The sequence below is a fragment of the Nicotiana tabacum genome, chromosome 7 (assembly GCF_000715075.1).
Source record: "Nicotiana tabacum cultivar K326 chromosome 7, ASM71507v2, whole genome shotgun sequence".
In the NCBI taxonomy this organism is placed as follows: domain Eukaryota; kingdom Viridiplantae; phylum Streptophyta; class Magnoliopsida; order Solanales; family Solanaceae; genus Nicotiana; species Nicotiana tabacum.
The window spans coordinates 30,740,981-30,753,914 of record NC_134086.1 but is presented as its reverse complement, the minus strand read 5'-3'; the positions used below and the strand labels follow the sequence as shown (position 1 = coordinate 30,753,914).

General features: G+C 35.9%; 1 protein-coding gene across 1 annotated transcript; it reads left to right on the top strand.

The window, feature by feature from the left end:
• The first annotated feature begins 1,972 nt into the window (after window positions 1-1,972).
• LOC107768630 (putative glutathione S-transferase) lies at window positions 1,973-3,090 on the top strand. The gene is made up of 2 exons (XM_016587752.2): window positions 1,973-2,303; window positions 2,644-3,090. The coding sequence occupies exons 1-2, from the start codon at window positions 1,995-1,997 to the stop codon at window positions 2,989-2,991; spliced, it is 657 nt and encodes a 218-aa protein (XP_016443238.2). The 5' UTR covers window positions 1,973-1,994; the 3' UTR covers window positions 2,992-3,090.
• Window positions 3,091-12,934: the final 9,844 nt, after the last annotated feature.

The following is a 12,934-nucleotide window of genomic DNA, read 5'->3' as shown; positions in this document are numbered from 1 at the left end:
GAAAAATAGAGTGTGAGAGATATTGTAGTGAGGTGGAAAAAGCAAAAGAGTGTTTATTTCTTTTGAGGGTGTAGTGGTCTTAGGAGTATTTTTTACTCGTTACTACACAGTGTAAAATTCCTCGCTATAGTGATATCAGTTGCTCTTCTTGGCCGTGGTTTTTTCCCTTATTCAGAAGGGTTTCCACGTAAAATCTTGGTGTCATTATTGTTGCATTTCTATTCTTGCTGATTTAACCATAACTTAGTGTTCTGCGTTTATCACTAATACCGTGAATACTATTTTTACGGGGTTTATTCCCAACAAAAATAGCACGGTATAGCCAGTTTTCGGATTGGTCATTCAAAAATAGTCAACGTTTACGAAGTCAATAAAAAATAGCCACTATTTTGCTGCAACAGAGACCGGTCCAACATAATATGCTGAAGTTCGGTGCACCTGTGTATGAACTCCAGCATATTATGCTGGACCGGTATACTTTGCTGACTCCAGTATAATATACTGGAGACTGGAGCACCGGTGCTCCAAACTCCAGTATATTATACTGGACAATTATACTTGCTAGAACTCCAGTATATTATGCTGGAGTTCTAGTGTATTTATGCTGGAACTCCATCATATTATGCTGGAGTTCCAGCATACTATCCTGGAACTCCAGTATAATATGTTGGAGTTCAAACATACTTATGCTGGAACTCCAGTATAATATACTGGCGTATTTTCCGGGTTTTGAACAATGTTTTCACTCAAATTTATCTTTACATGAAAATTGGCTAAATTTTGATTACTTTTGAAACTGAGCTATTTTTGAACGATCAGTTGTAAATCTGGCTATTTTGGAATTTCTCCTATATCTAACGGGAAAGTTTTGTCGTGGGTCAGCCGGCACGTTGGTCATGTATAATTATTATTTTTTATATGTGACTGAAAATGAAATAAAAGTATTTTTGGATTTTGAAATTGAAAAAAAATATTATATGGAAGTAGCAGTGTATACACGTAGCATAATATTCAACAAAAGTATTTGGGACCAGCATCTTTTTCTTTTTTGGGACCAGTAGACTGATGTCAATTCAGCTCTAAAAACAAAATTGTTTCAATAATTAAGTTGCTTAATGATATATTAATCTTTAATCATCTCATGATCGTACCTACATACTATGATTATATTTTCTATCCATTACTTTATCAAAGGACATCCGTGCAATAGAAAATAGCATCAATAAATTAACTAAGGCCAAAGAGATTTTTAGAAAAATTCCACTTTGCACTGAAAACAAAAGAATTAGAATCTCATCAGCAGCTGGAAAACATAACACATTCAGATCGTATTATTGGCTTTATTTGTTGATTGGTATGTAATTGCAATCAATCATTTATGATTAGTATATGCGTAAGAAACAATAAACATCTATTGTCACTGTAATTTAGCCGGTTATAATATGTTAATATCATTTATATCACGCTACCTTACGTTATTTGTGATGACATTATAAGTGACCTGATTGTTTAAATAATTTTTACTTCGGTGCAGTGGTCACCACAATTTACCAAGGGTCACTTGAACACCCTTGGTTAGAAAATTATGCTGTGGTTATAGCTTAAATATTGTTAAAGGGATATAAATTAAATTTTGAACACATTTAAAATGATTGAGACAGGTATTTTAACGGTAAAGGGTATTCAATTTTCCACTGCAATTATTGAAAGAGTCTTTTAGTAATGAAATTTACCAAGAATGACTTTATAATTCGAACGAATGATGAATTTCTAGGAAAATGCAAAGTGGCGATGTTAAAAATAATTGGTGCATTCAATCATCAGAAAAATATGTGTTAAAATTTGAACATCCTTTGCAAAATTTCTGGCTTTGCCACTATTTTGTTAAATATTATAAAATTAACTCCATTTCTAAACCAAGGTGGTCCATGAACTTCTATTATCTGTCCATTATATATACATCAATTAAAGTTTATGGTTCTTAAGTTCATCAAATGGAAGAAGTAAAGCTCCATGGAACTTCTTATAATTTGTTCACTTATAGGGTTATTTGGGCTCTAAAGCTAAAGGGAATACCTTTTGACTACATAGAAGAGGAACATTCTGATAAATGTCCTTTAGTTATGAAATATAATCCAGCTTTTAAGAGATTTCCAGTGCTTTTTCATGGTAAAAAAGCACTTTCTGAATCCATGGTTATTCTTGAATATATTGAAGATACTTGGCCTCAAAATCCACTTCTTCCCATTGATCCCATTGATAGAGCCATGTCAAGATTTTGGGTTAAATTTGCTGGAGATAAGGTAATCTTCTTCTTCTTTTTTTTTTAACTATAGCAATTATGAAATTTAGTCAAACAAATTAATTCACCAAGATTTAGTATGAATCTTTTTTCAAAGTATAAACATTCTTTGAGTATCTTATGTATGTATTTTTTTAGAATTGATATTATATGTTTGCCACCCTGCTACAAAAAGGCTGCATGGTGTACCTGATTGAATATTGAGTTATTTAACCAAAGGAACATGAATCAATTCTCACTTAATATATATATATTCTCATTTCTTTAATGATGCACCCATATTCTAGAAATTCTAAATCGGTCTTTCCAATTGGATTTGACATAACGACATTTTCACATAGGGACATTGTATTGGGACAATATACTACACAATTGGAGAAAAGCAAGAAAAGGCCATCAAAGAAACAATAGAAATGCTTACAATTATAGAGGAACAAGCTATTGGAGAAGAAAATAAATTCTTTGGTGGTGACAAAATTGGAATTGTGGACTTGGCTTTTGGTATAATTCCTCATTGGCTTGAAGTAATTGAAGATATTGTTGGTGTGAAATTGCTGAAACCTCACTCATTTCCTCGTTTGCTCAATTGGGTTCAGAATTTCAAAGAAGAAACAGTCATTAAAGAGAATCTCCCTAATCGTGATGACATGTTTGTGTTTTTTAAAAATCAAAGAGAGATGCTATTGTGATCTTCTTGAACTTTTACTTTGTTTACTTCTGTTTGATAACTATTGTAAATACTTCTTTTTACTTCTCATGTGTTTATGAAGGTAAAATTTGTTGAGAAATAGCCAGATCCTGAAAATAATAGTCGACAATATATATATATATATATATATACAAATTTATACATAATTTATATATTTTTGACTAGCGAATACAATAGTTTTGACCGACCGGCAAGTTTGTATTTTGTCCAAATTTGTTTATCTGCCACATCACCTCTTAAAGGACAATGAATAAGAAAAGAGGCTCGCAAAATTGATGTAAATGACTTTTGGAGAGTGGCAAAAGCAGGGGTGGGCGTTCGGTATTTCGGTTCGGTATTTAAGAATTTCGTTTTGATATTTTGGTATTCGATTTATCAATTGTGTATACCAAATATCGTACCAAAATATTTTGGTATTTATTATTTTGGTTCGGTACGGTTTCGGTATGGTTTCGGTTTAATATTATGGCTTCTAGCCTACAATTTTTTTCTGTTAGAATTGTATCTGCTTAAAAATGTGTAATTACCTCACTGATAAAAAAATAAAAATAAAATTGTGCAATCAAGCGGATGGCAGTATGACACCGAATAAATGTGGAACTTGAAAATGCAAGCTCAATGGTAGAAGAATGCCAGTGATGGTGACTAGCAAATATTTTTGACATTAAAAACTTGTCCAAATGGACAATGTAAATAGATCTCTGTGCACATGAACCACCTTTCTATAATACAGAGGCTCAAAGAAACCATAGTCATTTAAGATCATCAAATTACATGAAATTTGATCTCCTCTCTTTCTTGAAAATGCTAGATAAACAAATTTATAGAACAAATATATTGGCAGCAGAACATTCAATATTGATTCCATTTGGTTCCAGCAGGAGCTGAACATTCAACATTTAAAAGATAAATTTGATCGAAAATACTGTTCAAAACCCGAAAAATACGCCAGTATATTATACTGGACTGGTCTCGCAAAAGAGTGACTATTTTTTATTGATTTGGTAAATGCCGGCTATTTTTGAATGACCGATTCGAAAACTGACTATACCGTGCTATTTTTACTTACTCTCCTGTTGCAAAAACCCCAACAACCAGCCAAAAAAGACTAAAACACCCTCTCGTTTAATTTTCTCATAAACAAACTGCAGACGCAGCTCAGACGTGAAAGCTATGCCTCTGTCTCTGCTTTTTCTCCTTCGTCACGCCAAAATTTTTGCAGCCTTACCATCAATAATGGAGGTGGAGGGGTGTACGAGACACAATAATGGATTGACTCCCCCTTCGTGAAATTTCATTAACTTTCCCTTTTCACAACAGATTTTATCCCTCCATTTTTGTGAAGCTCTGTCTCGTCTCCCATTACTACTGCTCAGAATATTCGTTCACGAGATGATATATAAAAACTTTTCTCTCAAAATCAGATTTTTATGTACCTACAAAATCGGCATTTTGATTGAGATATGATTGATGATGTCCATCTCATTGAAGAAGTATTAGGCATGTGCCTAATAAGAGTTTTCTTTGGTTTGGTAGCCAACCTTGTTGACTTGGTTTGGTTGGTAGCCAACCTTATTGAATTTCTTTGGTCTGGTAGCCAACTTTGTTGAATTGTGAAAAATGTGTGTAAATTGTCAAATATTGTAGGCTTTAGAGGGTGAAGCTTTGGCTATAAAAGGAGAGCTTCAACTCTCATTTCTTCACACCAACAAAGAGAGAAAGAAAGAGTGAGGTTTCACAGATAAGGTATAAGAAAATAGTCTGTGAAGAAAATAGAGAGTGAGCGATATTGTAGTGAGGTGGGAATATCAAAAGAGGGTTATTTCTTTTGAGTGTTGTAGTGGTCTTTGGAGTATTTACCTCCGACCTACAAAGTGTAAAATTCCTTACTATAGTGATATCAGTTGCTCCTCTCGGGGTCGTGGTTTTTTTCCCTTATTCAGAAGGGTTTTCCACGTAAAAATTTTGGTGTCATTGTTACTCTTTTATTCTTGTTAATTACCGTATCTCGGTGCTACATTATTATTCCGCTTTATTACCGTGAATATTATTTTGGTAAGGGGTTTATTCCCAACAACTGGTATCAGAGCACAGGTTCTGCTCGTTCACTGAAATAGTATTCACTGTCGGTAGTACTATACTTGGTGAAAAATAAAAATGTCCGGAGTAAAGTACGAGGTAGCAAAATTCAATGGAGATAACGGTTTCTCAACATGGCAAAGAAGGATGAGAGATCTGCTCATCCAACAAGGATTACACAAGGTTCTAGATGTTGATTCCAAAAAGCCTGATACCATGAAAGCTGAGGATTGGGCTGACTTGGATGAAAGAGCTGCTAGTGCAATCAGGTTGCACTTATCAGATGATGTGGTAAATAACATCATTGATGAAGACACTGCACGTGGAATTTGGACAAGGTTGGAAAGCCTATACATGTCCAAAACGCTGACAAATAAATTGTACCTGAAGAAGCAGTTATACGCCCTACACATGAGTGAAGGTACGAATTTTTTGTCACATTTAAATGTGTTTAACGGACTAATCACACAGCTTGCCAACCTCGGAGTGAAAATCGAGGAAGAAGATAAAGCCATCTTGCTATTGAACTCGTTGCCATCTTCGTACGATAACTTGGCAACAACCATCTTGCATGGTAAGACTACTATTGAGTTGAAAGATGTCACATCGGCTCTTCTACTCAATGAGAAGATGAGAAAGAAGCCTGAAAATCAAGGACAGGCTCTCATCACAGAAGGTAGAGGCAGGAGTTATCAAAGGAGTTCGAACAACTATGGTAGATCCGGAGCTCGTGGGAAGTCAAAGAACCGATCCAAATCAAGAGTCAGAAATTGCTACAACTGTAATCAACCAGGTCACTTCAAAAGAGATTGCCCAAATCCAAGGAAGGGCAAAGGTGAAACCAGTGGCCAGAAGAATGACGACAACACAGCCGCCATGGTGCAAAATAATGATAATGTTGTCCTCTTTATAAATGAGGAAGAGGAATGCATGCACCTGTCAGGTTCAGAGTCGGAATGGGTGGTTGACACAGCGGCATCTCACCATGCCACACCGGTAAGAGATCTTTTTTGCAGATATGTAGCAGGTGATTTCGGCACAGTGAAAATGGGTAACACAAGTTACTCAAAGATTGCGGGGATTGGTGACATTTGTATCAAGACAAATGTCGGATGCACATTGGTTCTAAAGGATGTGCGGCATGTACCTGATTTGCGGATGAACTTGATCTCTGGAATTGCTTTAGACCGAGATGGATACGAGAGTTATTTTGCAAATCAAAAGTGGAGACTCACTAAGGGATCATTGGTGATTGCAAAGGGAGTTGCTCGTGGCACGTTGTACAGGACAAATGCAGAAATATGCCAAGGTGAATTGAACGCGGCACAGGATGAGATTTCTGTAGATTTATGGCACAAAAGAATGGGTCATATGAGCGAGAAAGGATTGCAGATTCTTGCCAAGAAATCACTCATTTCTTATGCCAAAGGTACAACTGTAAAACCTTGTGACTACTGTTTATTTGGTAAGCAGCATAGAGTCTCATTTCAGACATCGTCTGAAAGAAAATTGAATATACTTGATTTAGTATATTCTGATGTTTGCGGCCCAATGGAAATTGAATCAATGGGCGGTAACAAATATTTTGTTACTTTTATTGATGATGCTTCACGAAAATTATGGGTTTATATTTTAAAAACCAAAGATCAGGTGTTTCAAGTTTTCCAGAAGTTTCATGCTCTAGTAGAAAGGGAGACGGGTCGAAAGCTAAAGCGTCTCCGAAGTGACAATGGAGGTGAGTACACTTCAAGGGAATTTGAAGAGTATTGTTCAAGTCATGGGATCAGACATGAAAAGACAGTTCCTGGAACCCCACAGCACAATGGCGTAGCCGAGAGGATGAACCGCACCATTGTGGAGAAGGTGAGAAGCATGCTCAGAATGGCTAAACTGCCTAAGTCATTCTGGGGTGAAGCAGTTCAGACAGCCTGTTACCTGATCAATAGGAGTCCATCAGTTCCGTTGGCGTTTGAAATCCCAGAGAGAGTCTGGACCAACAAGGAGGTGTCCTACTCGCATCTGAAGGTGTTCGGTTGCAGAGCTTTTGCACATGTACCAAAAGAGCAGAGAACAAAGCTGGATGATAAATCTATTCTCTGCATATTTATCGGATATGGAGATGAAGAGTTCGGGTACAGACTGTGGGATCCTGTAAAGAAGAAGGTCATCAGAAGTAGAGATGTAGTCTTCCGAGAAAGTGAAGTTGGAACTGCTGCTGATATGTCAGAAAAGGCGAAGAATGGTATAATTCCTAACTTTGTTACTATTCCTTCTACTTCTAACAATCCCACAAGTGCAGAAAGTACGACCGACGAGGTTGCCGAGCAGGGGGAGCAACCTGGTGAGGTTATTGAGCAGGGGGAGCAACTTGATGAAGGTGTCGAGGAAGTGGAGCACCCCACTCAGGGAGAAGAACAACATCAACCTCTGAGGAGATCAGAGAGGCCAAGGGTAGAGTCACGCAGGTACCCTTCCACAGAGTATGTCCTCATCAGTGATGAGGGGGAGCCAGAAAGTCTTAAGGAGGTGTTGTCCCATCCAGAAAAGAACCAGTGGATGAAAGCTATGCAAGAAGAGATGGAATCTCTACAGAAAAATGGCACATACAAGCTGGTTGAACTTCCAAAGGGTAAAAGATCACTCAAATGCAAATGGATCTTTAAACTCAAGAAAGATGGAAATGGCAAGCTGGTCAGATACAAAGCTCGATTGGTGGTTAAAGGCTTCGAACAAAAGAAAGGTATTGATTTTGACGAAATTTTCTCACCTGTTGTCAAAATGACTTCTATTCGAACAATTTTGAGCTTAGCAGCTAGCCTAGATCTTGAAGTGGAGCAGTTGGATGTGAAAACTGCATTTCTTCATGGAGATTTGGAAGAGGAGATTTATATGGAGCAGCCAGAAGGATTTGAAGTAGCTGGAAAGAAACACATGGTGTGCAAATTGAATAAGAGTCTTTATGGATTGAAGCAGGCACCAAGGCAGTGGTACATGAAGTTTGATTCATTCATGAAAAGTCAAACATACCTAAAGACCTATTCTGATCCATGTGTATACTTCAAAAGATTTTCTGAGAATAACTTTATTATATTGTTGTTGTATGTGGATGACATGTTAATTGTAGGAAAAGACAAGGGGTTGATAGCAAAGTTGAAAGGAGATCTGTCCAAGTCATTTGATATGAAGGACTTGGGCCCAGCACAACAAATTCTAGGGATGAAGATAGTTCGAGAGAGAACAAGTAGAAAGTTGTGGCTATCTCAGGAGAAGTACATTGAACGTGTACTAGAACGCTTCAACATGAAGAATGCTAAGCCAGTCAGCACACCTCTTGCTGGTCATCTAAAGTTGAGTAAGAAGATTTGTCCTACAACAGTGGAGGAGAAAGGGAACATGGCTAAAGTTCCTTATGCTTCAGCAGTCGGAAGCTTGATGTATGCAATGGTATGTACTAGACCTGATATTGCTCACGCAGTTGGTGTTGTCAGCAGGTTTCTTGAAAATCCTGGAAAGGAACATTGGGAAGCAGTCAAGTGGATACTCAGGTACCTGAGAGGTACCACGGGAGATTGTTTGTGCTTTGGAGGATCTGATCCAATCTTGAAGGGCTATACAGATGCTGATATGGCAGGTGACATTGACAACAGAAAATCCAGTACTGGATATTTGTTTACATTTTCAGGGGGAGCTATATCATGGCAGTCTAAGTTGCAAAAGTGCGTTGCACTTTCAACAACTGAAGCAGAGTACATTGCTGCTACAGAAACTGGCAAGGAGATGATATGGCTCAAGCGATTCCTTCAAGAGCTTGGATTGCATCAGAAGGAGTATGTTGTCTATTGTGACAGTCAAAGTGCAATAGACCTTAGCAAGAACTCTATGTACCATGCAAGGACCAAACACATTGATGTGAGATATCATTGGATTCGAGAAATGGTAGATGATGAATCTCTAAAAGTCTTGAAGATTTCTACAAATGAGAATCCCGCAGATATGCTGACCAAGGTGGTACCAAGGAACAAGTTCGAGCTATGCAAAGAACTTGTCGGCATGCATTCAAACTAGAAGACAGTGCTACCTCCTCTGGATGAATGAGACTGGAGGGGGAGATTGATGATGTCCATCTCATTGAAGAAGTATTAGGCATGTGCCTAATAAGAGTTTTCTTTGGTTTGGTAGCCAACCTTGTTGACTTGGTTTGGTTGGTAGCCAACCTTATTGAATTTCTTTGGTCTGGTAGCCAACTTTGTTGAATTGTGAAAAATGTGTGTAAATTGTCAAATATTGTAGGCTTTAGAGGGTGAAGCTTTGGCTATAAAAGGAGAGCTTCAACTCTCATTTCTTCACACCAACAAAGAGAGAAAGAAAGAGTGAGGTTTCACAGACAAGGTATAAGAAAATAGTCTGTGAAGAAAATAGAGAGTGAGCGATATTGTAGTGAGGTGGGAATATCAAAAGAGGGTTATTTCTTTTGAGTGTTGTAGTGGTCTTTGGAGTATTTACCTCCGACCTACAAAGTGTAAAATTCCTTACTATAGTGATATCAGTTGCTCCTCTCGGGGTCGTGGTTTTTTTCCCTTATTCAGAAGGGTTTTCCACGTAAAAATTTTGGTGTCATTGTTACTCTTTTATTCTTGTTAATTACCGTATCTCGGTGCTACATTATTATTCCGCTTTATTACCGTGAATATTATTTTGGTAAGGGGTTTATTCCCAACAGATATGATTCTCGATCAGAAAGGGGCTATTTCCAGCTCTTGAAATGTCATATTCCCCCTCATACAAACCCTAACCCTAGCTTTTCTCTCGCCTATAGATACTCCTTTATTCCAGATTTCATACCATTATATTTTCACGGCAGAGCATTGCACTAAGGTCAGTGTTTCATATCCCATTTCTGAATTCAGTCTCTTTTGGTATCTTAGAAACACTGATTTAGGCCTCCCTTAGATCCTTTTCTATACTAGATACTAGAAATCAATTATTGCATATTTAGTTTGAATGATTTTTTTTTATATCTGTACTGCAGTCAGATTTTTTTATATAATAATCATTAACTGTAAAATCCAAATTTTTTTTTTGGTAACTAATTTTTATGTTGTGTTATAAAAAAAATATCGGTTTGACTGTATGTGTTCACTTTTGAAAACTGTGTATTATCTTTTGGTATTTATGTGTAGAAAACATGTTTTAGGGAATACTTGTACTATCTGAAACATGCTATTAATGTTAAATTATTGTCCTATCTCTCTTTATTTAATCTTAAGTTAAGATTCTTAACTAGTGATAAGAGGTGCTCAAGCAAATTAGATAACAGAAAGGGGAGCATTATATTTTGTGTTGGTCAGTTCAAAATAATCATACAAGTCCTTTTTGGTAAATTTTAGATTGAAAAGTGATTATTATTATATTTATTTACTAACTTATGTTTTATATTCTTATTGAAGTGCAGAATCAATAATGAGTAGCAGTGCAAGTTCTTCAGAAGTATTTAACATTTTAACGATGATATCTTGGAATATAAATGGGTCAAATGACCAAAAATATATAAAAGCAGTTATAGCACAACAAAATCCACACATTGTTAATAGTACAAGACGTTAGACAAGCCTACCCAAATTCATGAATCGCCCACTCTTATGTTCATGAAGTGAAATTCGAAAATTATACATGCAGCGATGAAAATGCTCCACAACGGTTGTACAGGTTAGATAGGATTCTTTAATTACAATACAAAATTTACATCGTTGTTTAAGCAGCATCGCCCAGGTATTCGTGAAAGCTGTTACTCCAATCATCAACTTATCACTGTATGGATGCAATATTGAAAATTACTTCCTCCGGTTCATAATAAGTGTCCAATTTGTTTTTTCATTTTGGCTCAAAATAAGTGTGCAGTTATGTAATCAAGAAAAAATTTAATTTATTTTTACAAAATAATCCCTATGTACATATTTCTAAAACGTTTTCTTACTCCTCACATTAAATGTTTAATTAGGGGTAGTTTAGTTATACTAGGTATTTTTGTATAGGATTTACTCTTTTTTTAATGGACGTGCTAAAAGCAAATTGAACACTTATTGTGAATAGGAGGGAGTAGTGTATATTAACTTTTCTTGTATTCTGTATTTACCTAGTTTAATTAGAACCTACATTGTTTGTTTAAATTGTGAGCTTTTCACTGGTTATCTTTTTGCTCCTTGTAGTTCTCTTTGGTTTTTCGTGAATTTGTCATTATTTAACAGATGTGGATTCAAGATTTAATATTTTTGGATTCAACTTTAAGAATGCTAGCTTATTTATACAAATTTATGCTCCGCTGTGAAAGAATCAGGTTCAGAATGCACAAACCATGAATAAACCTCCTAAAATTACTGCATATGTGGAAACCTTTTGTTACGGCCAAACGCACACTCAAGTATATGCGGTCGTCAATTAATAAAGTAACTAAAAGTCGGATGTCGAACCCACGAGAACTTGTGATTAACTATTAACTAAATTAGACTATCCTAATTATCGAAACAAGAATTAAGCCTAGAAATATTTAATTCTAAACTAATTAAATAAATAAATATAAATAATCAACTTTGAACAGAGGAAGAGCATATTTTTATGTTATCAATGTAATGAAAACGATCTAGGACCATGAGCTATCTAACATTCCTATTGTATTCTTCAATTGAATTGAATAACTAATTTATCTGATTTATTAGTTGACAGGGTTAATATTGCTCATAAGAATCTGTCGAGTTCTTACTCGCCTATTCAAGCTAACCTAACGCCTATATGTTTATGAAGTTAGAATTAACAAAAACACATTTATATTTCCTGTACATCAATCAAGCAAAACAATTAGGTATATGTCAATCCTAACCGCGAATCCATTCCTCGATGCCCAACTTCAAGAACATGCTCTACTCAATCCTATATGCAATCTAGAGTTCCCGCTTTCGAGTTCAACTCTAGATTCGTAGATAGTATTCAATTGATGATCAAACAATTAAATAATTTAGCGCAAGATTGAATAAACAAAATCAATATGATAAATCAAGAAAGCAAAATCAATATCCGAATAACAATACTCATGAAAGAACCACAACCCTAGAATGTGAAGTTTAGCTCCACATAAACATGACACTCAAACAACAAATCATACAAAGAAACATAAAAATTTAGGTTGATGGAAAAAAAATATGAAATCCGGCATCCACGGCAGCTCTATGCTCTCCCCTAGGTCAAGAGTTCCTCTCAAAAATGTTCCATCTCCCTCAAAATAGGTTTAGGTTGGCTTTTATATGAGTTGGGGACGTCTTGGGGTCGAAATAACCGAGTCCCGATCGAAATAAAACATGTTCACGTTTTGAGCGTCCAGGGCAGCGTGGCGCTCAACTTTTCAGCATTCTATTTTGAGTGCCACAGGAAAAGTCGAGGAGATCCATCGTCAAGAATAGTCCAAAATTTTCAATTTTATTCCATATTTAAAAAAAATAAGCTACTAAAATACTACACCATTACAAAAACAAAAAAAAAGTTAAATTTACTACTAGCATACTACTACTAATTATCTAGAGGAATTGTTACGGCCAAATGCACCCGCAAGTATTGTTTAACCAAAAAGTGAAATTTCGGTCAAAGCCTTAATTTAGAAGAACTCGGGCTACTGATAATCAGAAATAAATAAAAGAAAGTAATTTTGCCAATAACAAGATAAGCAAAAAACGAAGTAAACCAATATATTCAGATAATTGTCGTGTGTTTACAAATGATTCATCCTCTTCAAGATATACGTTTTGCCTTTGTCATAATAAGGTCATTATTGACAATTAAAGACATTAAATGCTACG

Bases quoted from the DNA above. Each gene is read 5' to 3' on its own strand.
- LOC107768630 (XM_016587752.2), top strand. From the start codon at position 1,995: ATGGAAGAAGTAAAGCTCCATGGAACTTCTTATAATTTGTTCACTTAT. The intron at 2,304-2,643 runs GTAATCTTCTTC...ATTTTCACATAG, and splicing joins TTAAATTTGCTGGAGATAAG to GGACATTGTATTGGGACAAT.